This window comes from Scomber japonicus, chromosome 8 (genome assembly GCF_027409825.1).
Source record: "Scomber japonicus isolate fScoJap1 chromosome 8, fScoJap1.pri, whole genome shotgun sequence".
Classification (NCBI taxonomy): Eukaryota; Metazoa; Chordata; class Actinopteri; order Scombriformes; family Scombridae; genus Scomber; species Scomber japonicus.
In genome coordinates this window covers 26774445-26797497 of record NC_070585.1, presented here as the reverse complement: position 1 = coordinate 26797497, position 23053 = coordinate 26774445, and the positions used below count along the sequence as shown (strand labels likewise).

Here is a 23053-nt window from a genome sequence, read left to right as displayed (position 1 = left end):
AATATTTAATGTGTTTTTCACAGACATGGTATTTTTGATGACATGCCTGAGGGTCAAAAACATTCTGCTTTTGATGATATTAAATTAAATATTGGAATATATTTTCACTGTCAAGGCTGATGCCATTCTCTTAAGTACACATTTGCATGATGATAACACACCAATTACTCTAACATCGTGGCTTTCACTTCAGCCATACAGCACATTACAGCTGTTTATGCTGGATAACATTTTGGAGTAGACCTTCTTTAAACCTGAATGAATTGATTTTTTGACCCTCTCGGGGACAGCACCAAAAGCTGCAACTCCAACACTGGCATATTATAACCTCACAAAGTTGATATGGTAAACACGTTAGCAAATAATTGCTTATTCACACATCTTATGCAGAGTGATAAATGAAAGTTCAGTATTTTTACCAACTCCTGAGGGGAATATCTGTTCTTTTATTTATTGATGTGGCACTATGTTCACCAGCCAGTCGCTAACTTTGTCTGTTGTATGTTGGATGGGTAGCGTAGAGCAGGTTTATCAGAGCTATTTTTGCCTGCTGCTGCTGCTGCTGAAAAACCAATTGATAAAAGAGACTGAATCATAACAGTAAAGTTGTGGGCCATAAAACCAAAATAATGGACTGAAAGAAGCTGAAACACTCAGAGGAACTGCCGAGCCAGGGTGTATTTGATGCCTTGTTAATATAAAAGTATTGATCAGAGCAGCTTTAAAGTCTACTTAACATTAAAATCGTTAATACAAGAAACATACCACATGATGTAAAACACAGGCAATAAATAACAACATAACTTATTGGATCATGATGTTAAAACTACTGTCTCAAACAGAAAGTGTCAGTTATGTACCTCAATATATTCTTAATGGGTAAATCTTTGGCAACTTGGTCCATGTGTTTTCCTACATTTACACAAATGCCTTTTAGCACCAGTTGAGAATGAGTAAGTATGCACTGCAGATTGGTTTGCATACATGCATACATATATGTGGACAGAGCAATAATAAAAGCATTTTACATTATAAGCATTCTGGTCTTCTGAGGCCAATGTGGGTGAGCAAATCAGTCTCTATGCTTTCTCTATGACTTCTAAACTCTGCTGTACTGTGATAACACAATAACAACATGAATGTTAATGTGTAAGGTGGTAAGGTAAGGTTTTTAGGTTTTAGGATAAGTCTAACCTAAAAGCAGTCCCACCAGGCATGAATATTTGGACTAAAAAACTGATTACCATGGCCTGCTCCATGGGGATGATCTGTTGGCTGTGGATCTGCCGCAGAGTGCCGACATAGCCTTTCAGAGCAGACTGCAGAGGGCCTCTCGGCTAAAAAACACACAAACAAGGAGAAAAACATTTTGGGTGGAATATCATTTATCAAAGCACAGAATGAAATTTAAACCCATACATAACAGTAAAAGTCATGTCAGAAACATGGAGGTATTTCTTGTTTCCCTTGCTAAAAAACAACGGTACATTTATTAACTTATACTTTCTTTTCCCTCTATCATATAAAAGTCATAATTTTTCCTGTCATATAGAGGCATCAGGTGCAAGAACTTTACACTATAAAAGGTAGAGACAAGAGGGAATTGGTATTAACTATGGATATGAAAAATGCTGCATGTCATACCTTCGATGCCATTACAGAGTGAACAGGCGTCAAACTTGAAAATAAATCCTGTTTTACTAGCTCCTTCATTTAAACTAATATATCTGCAAGCTTGAGTTGACATTTAGAGGTGAATACTTTGTGTTGCCTTCATGAATCCACTTGAATGCATGGCAGAGAGTTTTAGGCAGAGCTGTTATGTGTTGGATAACGACAGAGCAAGCTTGGTGAGTAAAGGCAACCAAATCCAAGATCAAGCGTAGCATTGTAAATAAATAAGCTAATCAAATTAAGTAACTATGTGCTAAGGAAACACAGAAGCTGAATTGAGAGGATGTTTGTATATCAGCCAGTACGGCACCAAGGTGCTCTTACCATGAGGTCCGTCTGGGCCTCCAGCTCTCTGGCAAATGAGAGCAGGTCCACCACAGTGATTCCTTTGTTAACCTGCAGATAATCAGGAAAGAGTAAGAGAAAGAAATATTGTAACTACTCATACTACTTTCTGGTGATAGTTTCAAATGTTATCTTTTCAAATACTACCATCTATAGTTTGTTAGATAGAACGTTGCTTTTATATTGTATTCTTATGTTACTTTTTTCATAGTATTGTAGAAATCTGACAGTGTTCTGGACAAGCTACTAAAGAATAAAGAGGCTTGATATGAATAATAGAGAAAAGCTGTAAAACAGAGATCAGCAGATCAGCATTACCTTTTAAAGCACATCAATTAATAGCTCTTACAGCACTTTTTTGACAAAGGGCAAACTTAAAACGACTTAATTTTAAGACTGAATATTATCATTAAATAACAAAGTAATACAACCCCCTCTTTTCACCTTTCCATAAAACTGCTGTGTAGAAATAACTCAATTAATTAAAGCCAAAGATCAGATCTTATGTTAAGCTGCACAGCTGATTGAAGTAAATTAAATAGCTGAAAACCTGCATTAGTGTACGGGAGCTTTATGTGGTTTTAACAGTGTTTCTAATCTTTTAACCCGACACATGGCTAAATCTGCTTACAAAAAGGTACAAAAAGGTGCTAAGACAAGTGTGTTGGACATGAAAATCTCTGGAGTGTGTGACTTGTGCATCAGGGCAAGTGGTACACGTGTTTTACCTCGCCCCCTCTCTCTGGAAGTAAACCTGACCGTTAGTGACAGAGAATGCCAAGTCTGGCTTGTTTCTACACACTCTTTGGCTTGGCAGGAGCAGTTTTGGATAATCGAGCTTCAGTGGTCCTCAACAGAGCGCAGTGTACTGTGTCATGTCGCGGCTCATATCAGGTGAAGCAGAGCTGCCTGCTGTATGTTCACTGACAGCCAAGGAGGAGGGTGTTCAGCTGAAGCCAAGCTATGTCTGGTAACATACCATTAAAGTATAAATGTAATACAATAATATTAGTCAATGTGTAGAATAATCTGTCTTTAATATTTACACTGATCTTTCATATATGCGCTGGAATGTATGGTGAGCTAATAAAATGACGTCAAACTGGTATCACAAAGATTACATTTATAGTTTTTCTGTCATTTCTAATCAGATTTTGTTTAGTTAGTGTGTGTGTGATTTATGTGTGTTTCCAGCTCATTATTTCTGTTTGTGAATCACATATGAGTTCATGCCTGCTTGTCCTTCTGTTCCTGCTGCTTCCTGTGAGTTTGCCTGTTGTCCAATTACATTTGTGTGCTTCCCTGCTCATCCGTGCACAGATTGAGCATGTCTGTTTGTCCCGGATGGGTCTGCTCATTCACATGTGTCTGGCAGTGTGTATATGTCTGCTTTTGTGTACCTCTTCCAGGTAGTCGGCATAGTTGATTTCTGACAGTCCTGCTTCGGAGAAATCCAGCAGGTTCTGTTTCCCCTCCGCCTCTAACAAGATTATTGCCCTCAGGTCGATCTTCACGCTATCCAGCTGACTCACCATATCCTTAGTAAACTGCAAACAACAACACAACAAAACATAGTGTACAGAAATACATCTGAAAAGAATAAAACATTACAGCTTATCTAATGAACTAGTTGGAAAATGTTTGGGTTTGCTTGCGTTTATGTGTGTGTTAATTCTCTTATTTTATAAATCTACATAGAAAACACACAGTACTTGGAGTAAAACACAAAACTAACTTTCCAGACTTCCTGACAATTTCATGAAAGTTATCAATCTTTTTAGATCTGTGTGGAACTGAAGCAGACAAATACTGTAACTATACATAAACAGTGTTGACATGATGAAAGTTCAACAAAAATGCACGTCAAATGTTGGCAGTAGAGTGAGAAAAGATCTTATGTGGCTTGGATGCAACTCATATCCCCACTGCAGAGGTATTTTTATGTTGTTTCTCCTTGTCTTCTTACTGATGACTCATTCCTGATCATCATTAAAGACTCACATATTGCTACACCAGCTGAACTAATAGCCTAATTCTCACATATAGAGGCCAACTGAGCAGAATACAAAATACCACATTATAAAATAGTTTATTAGTTCTTTTATTTTTTGTCTCTTCTGAAATTAACCAAAGACATATAACTTTGGGACACATGTCTCAATTGATTTATTTTATTCATTTATATTTTTTGCTGATGTGCCACAAACTGATTTTCATTGTGTTTTAACAGTGACAATAAAGATCTATCCATTTTCTTAGATGTCTTAAATAACAATATGCAATTGTACCACCAAAAGAGAAAACTTGCTTTTTTGTGGCACAATAAAAAGAAGAAAACTATGTTGCCAATAAAGTTCCTCATATTCCTGACACTGTATGTTCACTCAGATGTCTGTGCCACAGTGTGAGTCTATGGGAAAAACTCCTTTTGGTCCAGTGTGCATCATGTGAAGTTTAATTACAAAGTTTGGCTGCTAGGTCATATTTGCTTTGAAGCCTGGCCCTGTTCCTGGATGCAGTTCCCTTTAAACATCTATGGGAGTGTGTCTTCTTCCACGGAGCCCAACATGTTGCGCTGCCATGTTTCTACAGTAGCTTTAATGCTTTAAACCATTAGTCAGCAGAAAACTAGTAAAAATGATATATTATTATTACAGTATCAAACCATCAGATGTCAGATGTGATATTTTGAGAGTGGCCTGGTGTTGAACCATATCTTCTAAAGAAAATAAAATGTCATTACTCATTAAATAGAGGAGTTTTTTATTTTATTTAAAATGTACATATATTCCGAGTTGGATATATTTTATCAGTGAAGATCAAATAAAACTATCTGTTGTATTTAATATCATTTTATATCATCAGATAAAATAATTGTTTTGCTGTAATGAAATTCCTTCAGGTAGGCTGCCACACTTTTGGAAACTCCTCAAACATTTTCAGGCGCTAAATTAAGACAAATGACCAGTGTGCAGAAACCGACGCAGTGTGGGACATAGCTGTTGGCTAAAATGAGCCAAGACAGTCTTGCCAACTGGCAGGCGAGTACTGAAAATCTTTGGAAGGCAGAAGTGGCTGGCTCGCAGTCAAAAAGAAATACGAACTTACATCAATGTAATGTCTCAGGCATAGACTGAGGCAAAGGGTAAAGCATGATAAAGGTTTCGGCTGTCAGAATTCACTTTATGTTGGCAGCAAAGAAATCATTAGGTAATGTTAACGCAGTGCGGCAGCCGAGGATGGAGATTGTCGGACACTCCATTACTATTAGCAAATAAAACTACTGTATATACTTCTATATCCTTGGATGTGGTATTTATGGTCTCTCACAATGAATCTCAATATCATCTCAATAGTTCTGAATCGTGACCTATATTTGGAGTAAGTGGCTCATAAAATACAGAAAGCTACAGTTGTTAATTGAATGTGTCAGACATATTTAATTAAAATTTCATATATTATTCTACTGATCTCCTTTTTTCAGGCTGTGCATACAAGTTGTGAACATTTAAATAGGATGCCACTAAAAACTGTACTATTTCTGTCTTTTTCAGTCAAATAAAAGTGATTAGATATCTTCGAGTTGTAGTTATTTTAGCCAGCAGTTACTTGAAAATGTTTAAATGTGAACCTAATAAGATTTGATAAGGGATATGAACAGATTTGGATTCAGAAAATTGATTTGAATTTGATTAAATGATATCAAACTCCATCCCTGACTGGCACTGGAAGCATCTTGGAAAATAGATTTACTGGCTGAACCTGAAATTGATTGATTAGTGTGCCAAAAGATGCAACTTCATGATTTACAGTTAGTACTAATGAACACTGCACATTTATTTATTTTTGCACACAATGTGTCTATTATAGCATTTGATGAAGATTACTGCATAGTGCAAGTGTATAGTTTAAATTTAGCATACATTCCTAGAAAGCACAGCTACCTTACAGAGCTAATGAGTGCTTCTTGTATCCTTCTTGGATAAACTGTATCCAGAGGTCAGAAAAATGTCTTTGCTTTAAGTTTGATGGTAATTTTGTTATACACATATATTAAGTTTTCCTTATATAACGGTCAAAGCTTCAGAAACACTTGTAGCATAGAACGAGCCTTTTCAGACTGTTTTCCCTTCTCTGTACACCTTGGAGGTAGGTGAAGTTGTGCCAGAAACCTCTACTCTAGTTTTTTTTAAATATACTGAATGTGCTCTATGAATTGTAGTTGTGTGCTGCATTTAAGTATATTGTCTGTATATTTGGCTCTAACATAATGAAACAGTGACATTAAAACTTACAAAACTGTTTATACCTTATACCTGTGAACATATACAATAACACTGCTTCCTAGTTTAATATCATGTATCTTATATTATATGATTATTATATGATTAACTTAACATATTGTTGTAAAGCTTACATTTCAGGTTTGATTATTTAAAAGCAAAATTAGAATTATATCTCCATCAGTTAGTTTCTGATTAAAGGAATACATTAATACAAAGACACCCATAGCCCCCCCCTACAACATATGACAGCATGTTAATAATGGTGAGTGTTGCGTTTACTGACCACTGTAGTGTTCAGGAAAGAGGAGATGTTGAAGACTTTGTCCAGACGCATGGCGGAATAGATGCCTTTGTTTTCTTTGCAAGTACTAAGAAAGACAAACATACACATACAGGCATGACAGGGAAGAAGAAAAGAGGGGAGAAAAGTCAACTTTAAAGTTTAAAGTCAGAGTGAAAATATTTGCTGCCACCAAGTGAAAATGATTGGAAGTACATGACACATGACAGGTCTCCTGATAGGAAACAGTGTGATATTCCATATAAGCTTTGAAGAGTTGCTAATGTCCTATGATAACATTTAGATTGCTACATACCATATAGACTCACATAATATACACAGTATTAGCATTGCTTGCATTCTAACGGGAGACGATTGTTGAAGCAACACTGCTCTATTTGGAAATATAATGACTGCAGGTCTGCCGTCCCGGTTACTGAGGATACGCAGCCTCTCAGTGGAGGCAGATGATGAAAGCTGATGCAATGTGTGAGAAAGAAGCTGAAGAAAAGCAGCACAGATAGTGTAGAAAAATGATGCTAATTAGATACTCAAGGTTAATAACACTTCTCTGTCTCATTTGCATCCCCATCCACAGAGTTTAAATATTCAGTTGCCTGCTTGATGCCTGACTGAAAGCCTGCGCCAATAAACTGCATCATCTAGTAATTCTGCCGACTGTAACTGAATAAATGGCTTGTAATGCTGCAAAATCCGTTCTGTTTGGTAATTAAATTTTAACATGGCACACAGTGAAGAGTAAATCAAAACGCTGAGTGGGCCCAGAGGAGAATACTCATCACCAAAGTACTGCCTTTGAGAAGTAACACTGTCATACACGGTCGCCCAAATACATAAACATTAGTTTTCTTTGCCTGTACAAACTCTCCGAAGTCAGCTCGAGGTCAGAGTCGTTGTACATGTAGCCAGGGATGAAGTTCTTCCACTCTGAGTTGACCAGATATGGCGTGTCCACAACCTGGTAAAACAGAGAGCATGAGAGAGGATGTGTGAGACCCAAACAGAGCAGCATCCAAACTTCACTTTGACCTGAGTTCACAAGTTTTGTTTTTTGTTTGTTTTTCTAAATGAGGTAAAAACATCTTTACCAAAGAACATCTGTTATAGAAGAAAATAAGCTAATGCTCAGTGCATTTTTCTTGAATTACTGTAATAGTAGTTGCAGTAAGGCTTTTTATTTTCATAGTAAGTGGCAGAGAGGCTGACAGGAAACAGAGAGAGAGAAGAGAGGTCCCCTGCCAGAATCGAACCAGGGACGCTGTCATTATGTGGCATGCACGGTAACCATATTTATTTTAGGGGAACCATTTTTTCTGACTTTCTGACTTGCCTTAAAGAGTTCTTTAGACTGGAAAGGTTCACAGAGAAGTTTCTCTAAGTTTCCTCCAGTCAGGAAGATGACGGTCACCACTCCCATCAACACCCAGGAGAAGATGAAGCTGAATCCAACACCACTGTGGAGATAAACAGACAGGACCTCAGGTACAGCCGAAGCAGAGAAAAACAGGAGAGTAGAAACTACTGTACTGTAAGATAGTACTGAGCGGCAGGTTGAAGTCAAAGAGGTGAAAGAGTAGCAGTCTGGTCGTAGTATTATGATATTTACAGTGGTAAAAAAAAAAGATTATTATGCTCTAGTCTTTCACCTTTCAGAAGTGCTGTATCATGTACAGTAAATAGTCTAGTGATGTAGCAGATGTAACGGTATTAGCACCTGACCAAGTCCTAAACATACTTATTGACAGGTGTATCATGACAATAAAATGGACAAATTTACATTAAAACCCTCTAGAATATCACAGAGCTGCTATGTGCATAGCTGACTTACGCCATGAGCATCGTTCCTCCTGTGTTAGAGATGCAGCCCCGTGTTGTAGGCGAGGCGTGCTTGTCATATCCAAGGGTGCCACACAGCAGGCCCAGGTAGTTGAAGGCCAGGACCAGGACCACCATGCAGCACAAAGCGATACAGCCAATCCACCTGTAAGCAGCAGGCAAAGCGAAAGAGTCAGATCTCTCACTGAAGGTAGTCTCCAGCTTCCTCTCCCACCACAGCTACAGTACAGGACAGTATAAAACATTACTCATTATAAAACAGCACATGAGATGAAGGGAGGTAAATTAAAATTTAATGCAAAGCTTTTAAAACTGATACATCTTCTCGGGTTTCCCCTCCACTGCACTATTTTAAACTGAATTAATGTAGAAGTATGAATATTTCATCAATGCAAAATATTGATGCAGGCTAATACGCTCAATTTAATTTAATTACTTGTGGATTGAGTCTGGTCAGCACAGACAGCATCAAGCTAAATCCCAAAGCTATAGATAGGGTCCACATTACATAATTTACATTGTAGTTTTAACAGATTTGTTCAGGTTTGATTTATGTGAGGAAACTATTTGCTAATTTATAATGTATTATTGACAATTTTATTTTAATTTTACAATACAAGTCTACCTGTAGAAGTCCATTTGGTCAATTTCAGGATAGTAGTCCTCAATCTTGGCGTGAGCATGGCTGATGAAGATAGTGAAGTTGGACAGGCAGCTCTGCACCGGGAACGCCTTGGAAAAGCTGCTGATGTTACTGCCAATGTCGTCCACCAGACTCTGCACATCTGAGGGAGCAGTCGTTTTCAGTTATATGGCTCAGGTAAAAACACTGTAAATACTAAATAAAACCACCTAAACGTTACACACAGTAAAACTCTAAACTCAACACTCAGATATTAAAGTAATGTGACACCAGTAAACTGCACATAGTAGGCTTACTCATGTTTATTAGTGCATGTGATTTGTGTTGCATAATAAGAAGCCAGAGGATGCAAAAGAGCTACACATTTTGGGATTTAGGCTGGAAAATTGTATATTTTACACTGAAATCCAAACCCCCCTGTTGTCCTTGGTTCAATTTTGACCAGGGAGAACAACAGGTGTCAACTCAAAAATGAGGTATAGTTTCATTTAAAGCAGGTCTATTGACTATAATTTCCAAAAATATATGTAAAAGCTCTGATAATAAGTTGGAATGAAGTTGGATAAAAAGGTCTAACACAGAATTTGGTGATAATTTATACCTTATGCTTTATAAACAGTCAAACCAAACTGGGTTCATTTTCAGATTCAAACATAAAAACCATGCTATTAGGCTCAAAAGCACATAAAAGTGGAGGAAAAGAGACATATAGACAGAAAAGGTATGAATATAAAGTAGTAAATGAGTGGAGATGGCTGTTCGAGAGTTATTATTAGATTAATATGTTTGCTCTCAGAAATGGGTTTAAGAAATATAAAATGTATCTTACTCTCCACGACACTCCTGGTCTGTTCAGTCACCATGCTTGGTGTGTTGTTCAAAGAGGAGTGACCCTGTGAGGGGAAATAATTTTATTAAAATGAGTAAACAGTGGATCACCATATTCAGATTATTTAATGTCACACCTACAAGATGTGACGTGCTTTAACTCACTTTTTCTTGCTTGTAAAACTTTCTATGTTTCCCTCTCTGTGCTGTCACTATAATTTTTCACACCTATGCATAACACTACAGATGCATGGAAAATAAGGGATACCGTTTCCTAACATTTTAATTTATTCTGTTTATTTCTCAGGGTAAGAGCATATAATAAATAATAAACATCACTGTAAATAAGCCAGAATTAGCCAAGAGGGTGGCAGCTGTCATAGGCACCCAAGAGTGCAAAAAAAGCATCAACATACTTTATAAGACTGAATATTTCAAGTGTAAAAATCCACAGAGACTGATTTAGATTTGTGTGATGTTCAGGGAGTTTTCTTCTTAGTTTCATAGCATTTTGTTTCATAATGGATATCTATAGCAAAAGGTTTTTCAGATTCAATGGGCATCATGTAACCCACAATTCAGGCTGTGACAATAACACCCAAATTGCTGCATAGCCGGATAATTGCTCACTAAAACTCAACAAATGCTACAAATTTGTGACTGTTTTCAGGATGTTATGTTATATTGTTGCTGCAAATAGAAAAAAAAAAATTCTTAAGTGTGCTGATAGACAGACAGCTGTGTAAGATTAGTGTATGACTGGCTCAGACTCACCCTCTGGACAATAGTGCTGAGGTCTGTTTTCAATACATTGTTCATCTTCTCCAGCTGAGTCGTGACTTTGGGTAGCTGAAATAAGAAAACAATGAGACATCAGTAGTTGCCAAATCTTAACCTTAACTTACACTTTAGTTGATAGCTTTAAACGTGAACCTGTCATTGTGTTATTTTTAACATAACATGTCATGGTGAAGTAGCAATCTTTCCATTATTCATCCCCACAGCAAGTCATCTTTAGAATATGTTTTATTCAGTTTGGTACCCGTGTGAAGTTGGCGCTGATCTGCAGCTGGGACAGTGACTGGCGGATGTTGCGGCACAGCTGGGCAGTTGTGGCGTCTGAATCCTCGTCATGACAGCCGGGGTCGTTTAGTGTGCGGTTAATACTGATCCGGACCAGGCTCAGGTTAAAATTGAGTTTTCCTGTTCCTTCCTGGAGGACTTCGAGAGAAACACTAACATTCTCCAGGGCTTCCTTGGTTTCTCGCATGGCTGCATTAAAAGAGAGCAGATATGAATAGAGACAGACGAAGTGGGCTAGACTGATGTAATGAGGGAAAACCAGGGCAAGAAGGAGAGAATGCCCATCAAAACAACAGACTCTCTTAACATATTTTCCCTCCTGAAAAGTGACACCATTTTCATTGTTTCTGACGCAAACATATTGTTCTTACAAACTCTAAAATGAGTCAAGTGATTGTTGATAGGAATGAGTTGATGGAGTGGCTCTATTTCAAGATATTGCCAAGTTATGAGAAAAACAAACTTTTCCTGTTAACTGAATTGTATTTTGGGGTGACAATAGAATGAGTTATTAGGAACAGTCTTTTTTTTCTTCTGGCTCATAATAATGAATATTTCATTAAAACCCTTCACTTCTGTCCTGGGATAGTTTGTGGAATTGTTATAACTGGAAGTGTATAAATGTATAAATGTATACTTATATTCAGAGCAGTAAAGTAACTTTTTTTGTCAACTATGAAGCTATGACGTTTAGTAGCTGGTGAAGTGGTAGAAGTGGAAGTGGTAACCGATCAATATGTGATCGGTTACCAATGAAAGAGGCCAAATGATTTAATTCACCAAGTGATAAATGTGCTAACGATATCAGCACACACAGAAAAACATAATATTGAGTCATTATACACAAAAACACAAACGCATACAAAACACACTGAACAAAAACTGCACTTATTGTAAGAACAAGGCCTGAGCCGAGTATAACTGTGCCAGCTGTGGACCTCATTAACGAGTTTGGGCTTCAGTATGTCTGGTGTGTGTTCATATTTTGGTGTAAATCTCAATTATCTAAAGTTGGACTTTTGGCTACAGTTGAGTATCTGAGACCTTGTAAGTTGAAGATTTCAATAGCAAGTGAATGCATCACTAAACAACAGCCATGTGTTTGTTAACAATCACAAAGTAGCGTGAGGCAGACTTTTAAAATTTAAAAGGATAAAGCAAGCAAAACTGTGGCATCCTTGTCCATATAAAATATGCAGAAATGTAGGAAGGAAACAGTGAATTTACTAGTAGCTAAGTGCTTTAAATGCATAGCAACACTAGAGGAAGAAAAAAATACAGATAGATGCTCTGTGCTAAATGCATAAATACCTTATTCACTTCTACTTGTACTTACTGAAATATTCTTTTTGTTTCTCCAATTACGATCCCTTAATATTTAGTTGAATAATTTAGTATCAGACAAAACACAATACTGGATACTAAAACCCTTTGACTACTTGGCTCAGCCCTTGTAAGAACAAAAATAGTGCACAAACATTGAGAACACAACTGTAATCACAATCATGTAATAACTGTGGTCATCTAATCAGATGCTCAGTCAACACACACAGCAATGCACTTCACTTCATTGCTATAGGCATGCTTGCTGACTGCTGTCTCATCGTCAGTGTTTTTATCCCTTATAGTTGTTATATCAGTTATTAGCTGCTGGTTGTAATGAATTAATGAATAAAATGATTGTGTGTTAAATATTCAAATATGTGATTGTTTTGGATTGTTAAGATTACATTGTAGTTTCTAGTAAAAGTGTTACAAAAACACATTATTTTTATGTTCACTTTACACAGAGGAACACAATTGGAGTAACAGGAAGGGAAATGTCTGGGTGCAGGTTGATGTTGTGTTAGGGTTTTGGCAAGATCTGGGGATGTCACTAACTTAAAACTGCACTAAGCAAGAACTGAAGGAAAGATTCCCTTCCCCCTCTCGATCCTGTTTTCCCCCAATTTAACTGTCTGGTGGCAGTTAAATTCACAGGCAGAAATTTATCTCGTCATGTAGGAGGTGGTGAATTTGATCTCAAAAACAAAACCCTAACATTTGTCCTCATGGGTAGCATGTAAACATTGCATCAAAAGAAAAGCAGACTTCAGAAAGACAGTGGAGCCTGCTGTGAAACGATGTTTTACACCACCTCCGTCCCCTCCAGTCACTATGAGTAACAACTTCAGATTCAAGCATACACTTAACTGATCACTCCGTAGTACCTGGAGGGACAAGTCGTTGTTTGAGGTCACCAAAGTGTGAAATTGCATAGTGCAGTTTTAATGTATAAATGGCTTGTTGTTCATTAAGATGGCACTTGGGGAACTGATAGGTCCAAATGCTCAAGGAGGATCACAAAGGAGCAAATCATAGGAGCAATAACAGTGTCAAAGTTCACAAGGTCAGGGGTCAAGGGATCATAGGTTATTATCCAATAACTGTTACCTTTGATGGCTCTCTCGATTTTCACTTTACAGAAAAAATAAAAAAGGAAAATTGGGGAAAAGAACATACTTAACTATTATTAGAAAGTTTTATCATGAATTAATGACAATTTATAGGTTTCACTGAACACTGAAATATTAAAATTAGATCCCAAAAGCTGTTCACTGTGTATCATATGCATGTAACAGGTGATTTAATATTCAATAGAGTTTTTAAACAGTATATAGTTATACATACTGTTGTATAGTATAGTTTTAATAGGGGTAAAAATATGGTTATGTGATTATACTCCCAACTGTGCAGATGTAACCTGAATTCAGTAGCTTTCAGCTGACAGTAACCTGATGGCATCGTGACTGAAAGAGGAAATGAAAAGTGAGCGGATGTACCTCCAGCCATATTGAGCACTTTGTCCAGGGCAGGGTGGACCTCCTTATCCAACTGATCGTGTATCCTTCCACCCAATAACGGACCAATATCTGTGGAAAACACAGCATCAGATCAACAGAATAAACAATAAAATGGTCCATTGTGTCCCTTTTTAATATGTGACTTGTGTTCAGCCATCTCCACTTCTGATCTTATGGTTTTCAGGTATAGAGACAGATCATATTATTGTGTTAAAAGTATGCTATACAGGTATTGCTTTTGCAGGTCTTAACTTTCAGGAAAGAACTGTCTGCAGTGCTATCGCAGGAGAAAAGTAGGATGAATACTCAAGAGATCTTCTATAGCAGTCACCGCTGTAGCTATCTAGACCTAGTTATGTCACAAATCTGTTGTGAAAACAAGTCAAGGAAAGTAGACATTCAGATAATAAGCATGATATATGACCAAGAGCAACAACTCAGTGAATCGTTTCTGTCCACTTAGTTCACTATCAGAGGCACAGAGAAGTTCTACTTACTATCTAGGTCATAGATGACTTTGTTCTTGGCTGTGGCGTATTGGGATATTAGGTAATCAATTTGCTGCAAACAGGAAACACAACAGAGCAGAGTTTCACAAATGGAGGCAGATAAAAATGTGTTTATTCTAGTCTACTCACAGATACCAACAAGCAAGCTGAAACATAATCTCAACATTATGTTTTCTGGCAAAAAATGAAGTAAAAGAACTGACAAAATACAAAACCTATAATGTTAAATAAGCTAGGACTGTTGAATGGAAACAACAATCTGACTCCCACGAGTGAATTCAAAGTGAAAACCCGGGCTCCTGAAATTTCATGGAATGAGACACATGTTTTAGAAATCAAATTTGCAGTTGTCGCACATATAAGATGTGAGAAAATTCTCTTTTGCCACTTTGAAGGTGTTATATAAAGGAGGCACGACAAGAAACGATAGTAGACTGACAGGAGAGAGAAGCACACTGGGACACGAAGGCCTTATAATTGGGGTGGTGTCTTCACGTATCAGGAGAATTGGATGTTTCGACTCGGTTGTTTCATATTCAGCCATGACTGAAATATCTCCCATATCCTACATGTTACCATTATAGCTTAGCTTAATATAACCAACGAACAAGAGTCTAATTCAGGGGGGTCAAACTAATTTTAGTTCAGGGGCCACAAGCAGCACAGTTTGATCTGTGGTCTGGAACAGTAAAACCACAGAATTATAACCCATAAATAATAATAATAATAATATATATATATATATTATAACTTTACTATAATAAACCATCTATTTATTTAACAATGTTATGTCTGTTTTTTCATATTATTTCACACAGAAGCTGCTGATTGACCCCATTTTGCATAATGTTCAATATATGAATCTTTTATAAGTATTAATATATATTTTAGTCAAGAGTTAAGATTTCTTTATTTAGTCCCAAAGGAAATTTGTCTTGGACCATACGGGCCATATATGTATGTATGTTTTTTTCAGATAGCAGAAGCAGCAGAAACATTGGAATTACTTTTCTGCAATTTTCATACTTTGCAAACGTATCCAGTGGGCCGGATTGGACTCTTTGTGGGCCAGTTCTAGACCTCAGCCCTATGTTTGAAACCCCTGGTCTAATTCATGGTATCACACAATATTAGTTGCAGTATTGTAGGGAAAAGGATTCTGGTTTATAAGACAATAGGTTATGGATTTTAATGTTTATATTTAGCCATTGACACTTTATTATATTCATGGTCTCTGTGTCATACCATTGGTGTGTCATTAGCGAAGGTTTGCAGGTCCCTCATGTTGCTGTTGACCAGTCTCCGTATGTTCTTCACTTGTGAGCTCAGGTTCTGGTTGGCAGCATACGCACACAGCACTCCAATCCTGCACACAAAACGACAAAAAGAAAAACACTGTGACCTTTTCTATCTTGAGACAGAATGATATTGCTGCTCAATACCACCAAGATGCCTGGAGGTGTGTTTTACAGAGCAGGGTGATAACATGTTATCAACATTAGGGGTCAGTATGCACCACTGCATTTCTTCTTGCAGGTTTTTTTTTTAGCAACTTCTATTAAAGTGCACCTGTAGAATGAGCTTAATTTTCTTGACAGCCATCATTACAAAATACAATGCATGTAATCACAGTAATGCATGATTGCAAGTATTAATCATCCTTCTCTTTTTAAATATAATTCTCATTTATATTGATGGTATAAAAATTACTGTAAATCAAGCATATTTAAAACTGAGTGGAAGCTGGCACAAGTCTGAAAGCCTCATTAATGTTACTTTCCAAAATCATACATCAACAGAAAATAGTTATACACACTCTGGAGGACTGGAGGGAAATATTTTATTATTATTGTCATTATTATTTTATGCACAAGGTTTGACTGCTTGTCTGCATTTTTAATGTAAAAATAACTTCAGGAGGAGATTTTATTTCCCAAGCATTTTGGAAAACAACATATAGCAGGAAATTCAGGTGTATCTACATTACGCTCCAAGGCCTTATCTTTATAATCTGCGGTCCCTTGCTTGTAAACATATTTTAATTAAATGCGAGAACACAGAATTGCACAAAGCAGACCATTAAAGTGAGTCTCTTGCATACTTCAAAAAGACCTGAGTAGCTCGGTACGAAGCTTAATTAGCTTGAGAAACATCAAGGGGAAGACAGCCCATAATATTAAGCTGTTTCCATGACTCACTCTCATCCCAGCTGAATTTTAAGCTCAGCACCTCACAGCCGGCGCCATGCTTTATAAGTACGTGTGTGCACGTGGTTTCATTGCCGCATGTACTATATGTGTCTGCAAGTGAGCGTGGCTGGGGTGATTAACTTCAGAAGAGACAGTCACAAAAAAAATGTCTCTACGATGGATTGTGAGGGTTTTTTTTCTTGACGATACAGTTGTATAACACAGAGAATCTAATTTATAGAAATGCTTCAGTGGGATAAGCAGCTTTATGAATGATGCAAGATGACTCGCAGAAAAGAATAACAAATGGACTGACTCAGAAGCCACTGGGAAGGTTTAGATCAATGGAGATGAATCGGTGGTTGTGACTCACTGTATAATAAGGGAGAGGTATGTGTATGTGGGCCTGCGTATCTGTGTTTCTGTGAAGGTATGCATAAGAGCGAGTGTGTATGTATATGACTGCAGTGCATGCAAAGTGAGGTTACGACCCATTCCTTGTCTTATTGCTAATGCATGAAAAAGGTGGTCTCTGTGTGTGTGTGTGTGTGTGTGTGTGTGTGTTACAGTCCTGTTGCAGTCACTGCTGTAGAAGTCTCCCTTTGTGGATATAATCCTGTTAATGCAATCTTATCTAACCTGTAATAGAGATTGTACAGTGTGTTTAAACACTGCAAAATTGTATGGCACATTTTATAATCATGAGGTACATTAAAAGCCAGATCATAGTCATTATACAGATTTACTAAAATCATTTGATTCAATCTGTATAGATAGGCAGTGTTGTTTAGAGAGGCGAGGGCTATCATTTATTTTCCTTTCCTTAATTATTTAGTGAATGCCAAAAGTAGTGACATTGCACATGACAAGTTCTGAGAGCCCCAAATGTGTTTTTTTTTAATAGCAACTGTGGAAATCAGCAAATTCTTAAACTTCAGAAGCTGTAAAAATTGATCTTATGGCATTTTTGCTGAATGCGTGGATCAAATGATCGGTTATCAGAATAGTTGTTGAATCATTTTGTGTTGATTGATTGATTGATTGACTAATCCTCACAGCTCAAGATAAGAGTATCTTGTACTGCTTACAAAGCTCAAATGGTCTTTACATGCATCAGTTCACAGAAGAACAGCATGAAAATGAATACCTGGAGAATTAAAAACCTGCTTGAGACAACCAACCAATTACACTGAGTGAGCCATTAGTCGCCTTTTTCATCAGTGTTTCTTTATCTTTGTGCAGTAATGCATTTGTGACTTGGGACCCATTTTTTTGAGTTCATCTTAGAGACACTCTGCCAGCTGAGATTTGACAAATGACTTCGAAAGAGAATCTGAAAAAGAAAAAATCAGACCCTGAAGATAAAAATTAAGGATTTTGTGAGTATAAACAGTCTGCTACTGTTCGGCAGATGACTCAAACCCGATTGATTGTACCTAGAAGTAGATTTTACTAGACAGTCTCTGCTAAAATGGTATCTTACATGCAATTTGTTGTTAAAAATCCAACACATATAGAACTATTGACACGGAACAAATATCTTATATGATCATTTGCTGCCCCTGGGAGAAATAAGTCTTTGCATCTGTGTGGCATTTAAGTGCACCACGTCTGGAGGAATTGTGATGATGTTTGCCATAAATAGAGAGAGGGGCCGACATAGTAAACACTGTCATGGTATAAGTGGAGACTTAATGAGAAACTAGGCCAAACAACTAGGCTGGGACACAGTGAAGTGGAGCCATCCGGAACCAGGGGAAGATTCAAAATGGCCACATCCAAAACAAAAGCCCTTTGTCAAACTCTTTCTCTCTCTGCCCTCTCTCTGTCTCTTTCTTTCTCCCTCTGCCCTCTCTCTGTCTCTTTCTTTCTTTCTCTCTCTCACACACACACACAAGTACACACTTTCATACACATTCTGCCTTTTTCTCTGTTACATACACACATTCACACACACACACACATACACACATACATCTTCCTTCTTTCTGTCTCTGGTTGTCTATATCTTCATCAGCAGGGCTCATACTTTCCTCTCGTCTGTCTCTCTAGCCCTCTCCCATTTGTCTTTCTGCTCTTACTCGTCTGTTTTAATCTACGTCTCTTTCACTTCACTACTCGTCTATTTCTCAGTATCCCCTGCTCAGACTTTTTTTTTGTTGTTTTCTTCTTTCACTATTTTACTACCAAGCTCATTCTTTAATTCTCTGCATTTTCCTACAGCACCCTCACTCTTTTTTTCAGTTTCTCTCCTCTTCTGTCTCCTCTTTTGTCCTCAGTTCCCTTTTTCCTCTCCTTTTTTCTCTCTCTATCCAACTCCCTCTCTTTTTCTTTGTCTCTCGCTCACTCCCTCTCCCTGCTGGTGTCCAGCAAGGTCAGTGGAATCTGCAGCCAAACAAAGACTCTTTGAGGAAAACGCCAAGTGCTTTCCAATGAGCTGTGTAGTACACGACGGCCCACCTTAGTTCAGTATAGAATCAAGTTGAGTTTAGTTTTGAGTTTGGATTGTTTCCTCTTTGGTTGTTATTTAGATTTTTGTTTTTTCTTGTTTGAGAAAGGATGAAATTAATTAAGGAGTAAAACAATGAAAGATGAAAAAAACCCCACAGAAATACACATTTGTTTATGAAAAAGAAAATGATCAAACAAACAGTAAACTCGTGATGGCAAACAAGACCCGCCAAAGCTGAATAACAGAAAGTAAACAAGCACCGCTGCTGAGTGAATTAATGTGGGAAAGACTGTTTTCTTATTGATGCTTACAGCATCAGAAATCCAAGAAAAAAAGGCAAACATGTCACCCTTCCCTCTGAACTAAATACCTCTATTTCACCTTAAATTTAATGATGTCTTTCGTATCACACACTGTATAACTGGGAAGTACTCCACTCCATTCAGAAGAATTGTTTTTTTTTTTTAAAGCAACATCGTAAAACTCACTTGAGTATAGTATGTAAAAAAAAGACTCAAGATAACTGAAGAGCAGGTTAAGGATTCAAAGACATGAAGTTCAAACATAAAATACTTAAAATAAAACCACTCATACCAACAAATGAAAGAGTTTCCTTCACTAATGTCACTTTTTTTTTTCTTTCACCTTCACTGTAAAAAGTGGCACAGGAGTAAAATTATGAATACGGCATAATATTGAAATACTAAATAAATACTTTGTTATGTAATCATCTGTATTTTTGTAATCTTGTATTGCCATTGAAAAGCCATTTACTGATTCAACTGTTCATCTTTGAGAAAAGGAGCAACTGGTCCCTTGTGCTGCATCATCACATTTCTCTGTTATCAGCAGCTCTTGAACTGACCCGCTAGCTCCAACTGTGCCTAATGGCTGCTCGGCAGTGTGGCTGCTTGTTGATAGTGTGTTTGCTCTGGACCACAGGAGACAATTTAAGCACAGCGGGAGCAAGATTTACCTCTAGCCACCCTGAAAAAAGGCCTGTAATTCCTGATTGAACTAGAGGCAAATGACACATGAAACTCTGCCAAAGGGTGGAAACCCCACAACATGCAGATGGAGAGGAGCATGGAACTAGTACAGTGCCCCAGAATCTAGGCCACTATACTGGGGGCTGGGTAGTGAGTGTTACATGGTCTGGTAGCTCCATAGCTTTTACAAACTCTAAACAATGGCCCGCTTTCAGCATGATTGTAGTTGCGAGGCTGGGACAGTCGCCTTTCAGCCCCTCCCTTGCTTTCACACTGCTGGAACTGGACCTCTATTATGCCTCCTCTCTCTCTCTCAGCAAGAAAATGATAACTGGTGTCATTGTGATCGTTGTAAAACTAATAATATTCCTAACATTTTAAAACTATTGCAATGCTTGGGATGTGCTTTTGTGCATTGTGCATGAAGTCCTTTTGTTGCCATGTCATTTTTAAGCCTACAATGTAGACAACTGAGTCACATAAGACATGCAAACTATCAAGGAACATACAGTGTGTAATATTAACAGACAACTCAAAACATTATATTTCTAGCTTTGAATTTGGACATTCTGCAGCATGTTCAGTCCTCTTTGTGTTGGCCTGACCTGAGTGACCTGCATTCAAAAGCTAGAACAGATAAATTGCCACATAACAGTTTATGTGTATGTGTGTAACAAAGCATCAGTTTACTAAATGACCAATTGTATGTGCATGGAAATTGTTGGGCACAGCTGTTGGGTCCTGTCATACTTGTGCTATATTTTGCTTTGGACAGCAACACTTATTTGAACTGAACTGGATTTTAAATTGACTTTTGAGACAACGTCACAACAACAGGTATTAGCCACCGTTTCCTTGGATTTTAGCCACTGTTTGATTTCATAAAGCCAATATTACTCTCAATACAGCCACTCTTTTTTTCCAGCTCCATTTTGCTCAATATTTCCATTTTTATTCACTATTATACAGTCCTATGAACTGCTATACTCAATAATAGCCCATATTATTTTCAATTTAGCCACAATTTAATTCTGTTAAGCCTCTAGTGAGCCTGTTTACATGGCAATAACAGCCTTTTCCCCTCAAGTAGCCATTGTTATATCCTTTTATCCACTGTTTCATTTGTCTTCTTCTGAGAGCTTGGCAGGGTCAGCTTGAGCCTGATCTCAGTCCAGCACTGGTGTGTTGTATAAAGAATTTAACCAGACAATGAATACTTAAGCTATCTGACTCCAGGGCCCTTGCTCTGGGCATAACAACCAAGTAATCACCACCCGGCCTCCACTGCCTATAAGGACACCGCGTAAGTTGCTGTCTGTTCCATCTAAAGACTGGCTGCAGTAGCTTGATGGGAGGCAACAGACCATTAATTCAACCCAGGAATGATATGAATACTAAACTCTTAAGCCAAACAGCCTGTAGGGCTCAGGGTTGTACAAACAGCCACATAAGGTCACTGAAGTGTAGTAGTATTTTAAAATCTGTAGAGGGGCCAAAAGACAAAAATGTTTTGAATCTGGTCCATCCAACAGAAGGAAGCAGTGCACCGCATGATTTATTTAGTCATTATTCTGTCATAACCGCAAGCTTATACTGACTTTTTGGGCTTGAATTTAGGCAATTAGGATCCTTCCATGGCGACAAATCACCAGATTTATGAATCGAATTGGCAGATACTGTTTTCAATCCCTGCCTTGGAATAACTTTTATAAAGCAACAGCCAATGCATTTCAGTGCACTGTATAAAAGTAACAAAATGGAAAAAATAAATTAGAGCACAGGTGTGGTTTAGGAATTTGGATACTATCATTCAAATATTTCCATGAGGATATCAAAAAACAAAGGTGATGTTGAATCGCATTTCTTCTGCTTAATAAACCATCCCTGTATAGATTAAAGTTTTTAAAAAGAATTAACCTTTCATGCAATATTAATGGTGTAATTTATGAAATAAATGTCAACTGTCCAAAAGAAAAAAAAAGAAAAACTTGTGTCAAGAAATGACTGATGAAGAGATTTACTGTGTAGAGCAGGTAATTTACTCTGTGATAGATAACTCCATAACAACTTGCACTCTGTTAAGTTTTGATAAACCAAAATGATGCTGTGAATTGAATCACTGATGAGTTGCACTTCATTATTTGGCTCTCAGTCTCAGAAGGTCTCTGTAGACGGACTTGATATGAGGACTGTTAGTACTGAAAGTCTATTTATCAGAGACTCTGGAGTTCAGTGACGATAGAAACTCTCTGAATCATTGTGTTTGGTTATATTGGTGTGGTCATTCACCAGTAGCTGAGCTCTGCAAGGAGCAAACACTGCAACAGTCTGTGGTTTTATGTCCACTGGGTGTTTATTACCTATAGAGTGCACAGAATGATTGGGGGCGATTCAAGGAGCTTTGGATAAAAGTAACCACCTCTAGAGTGTGCACAATGCTTATCACATCATCAGCATTGAGTTTGCACAGTCGCTTCAGGGGAATCTACACAAACATGCAAAAAACAGACAAGCAAGCACAGAACAATATGTACAGTATCCACGATGCTACACATCAGTTCAGTTGGCTAGAAAATAAAAATGCCATTTCAACTCTTGTCACACACAATAATCACGAATCTCCCATGTCCGTTGTTGCCTATGAATAGTCTTGCTCGATAAAGCGACTAATTGTGTCAGCTCTAATGTTACTATAGGTTCCTCCAGTAGGGTTTAGCCCAAAACATAACATATACTTATTGTTTCTGTCTGTGTAGCAGTGGCGATTTTGACCCTTTTTCAGGGGTGCTCAAGCACTGCTAACAATAAATGAATAATTATTGTATTTTTATTTCTGAAAATTATTTGATACAACTTAAATTATTTAGCGAGCCTGTCTGTTAGAGATGGGACAAACAGGTTCAAATGGTTTTATTTTAACAGGTCTAATGTACTTTGGATAGTTCTGTCATTAATATATAATCTTTCATTAACTATCTTAGGATCCTCTCTGTAGAAATCTGTTTATTCTGAACTATTATTATCATACATTATAGTAGACCACTCTACTATGTATTCATATTTCTTGTTGTATTT

At 37.5% G+C, this 23053-nt stretch overlaps 1 protein-coding gene across 1 annotated transcript in view; it reads right to left on the bottom strand.

The window, feature by feature from the left end:
- Nucleotides 1–23053, bottom strand: part of prom1a (prominin 1a) — a 71330-nt gene that overhangs the window by 2423 nt on the left and 45854 nt on the right. The window contains exons 4-17 of the mRNA XM_053323413.1: nucleotides 15594–15714; nucleotides 14337–14400; nucleotides 13819–13908; nucleotides 10956–11185; nucleotides 10688–10762; nucleotides 9915–9978; nucleotides 9068–9227; nucleotides 8435–8587; nucleotides 7937–8060; nucleotides 7461–7564; nucleotides 6589–6673; nucleotides 3420–3566; nucleotides 1999–2070; nucleotides 1245–1337 (exon numbers count right to left, since the gene is read on the bottom strand). Of these exons, the coding sequence (XP_053179388.1) occupies nucleotides 1245–1337; nucleotides 1999–2070; nucleotides 3420–3566; nucleotides 6589–6673; nucleotides 7461–7564; nucleotides 7937–8060; nucleotides 8435–8587; nucleotides 9068–9227; nucleotides 9915–9978; nucleotides 10688–10762; nucleotides 10956–11185; nucleotides 13819–13908; nucleotides 14337–14400; nucleotides 15594–15714 (1582 nt within the window). The remainder of the gene's footprint in view (nucleotides 1–1244; nucleotides 1338–1998; nucleotides 2071–3419; nucleotides 3567–6588; nucleotides 6674–7460; nucleotides 7565–7936; nucleotides 8061–8434; nucleotides 8588–9067; nucleotides 9228–9914; nucleotides 9979–10687; nucleotides 10763–10955; nucleotides 11186–13818; nucleotides 13909–14336; nucleotides 14401–15593; nucleotides 15715–23053) is intronic.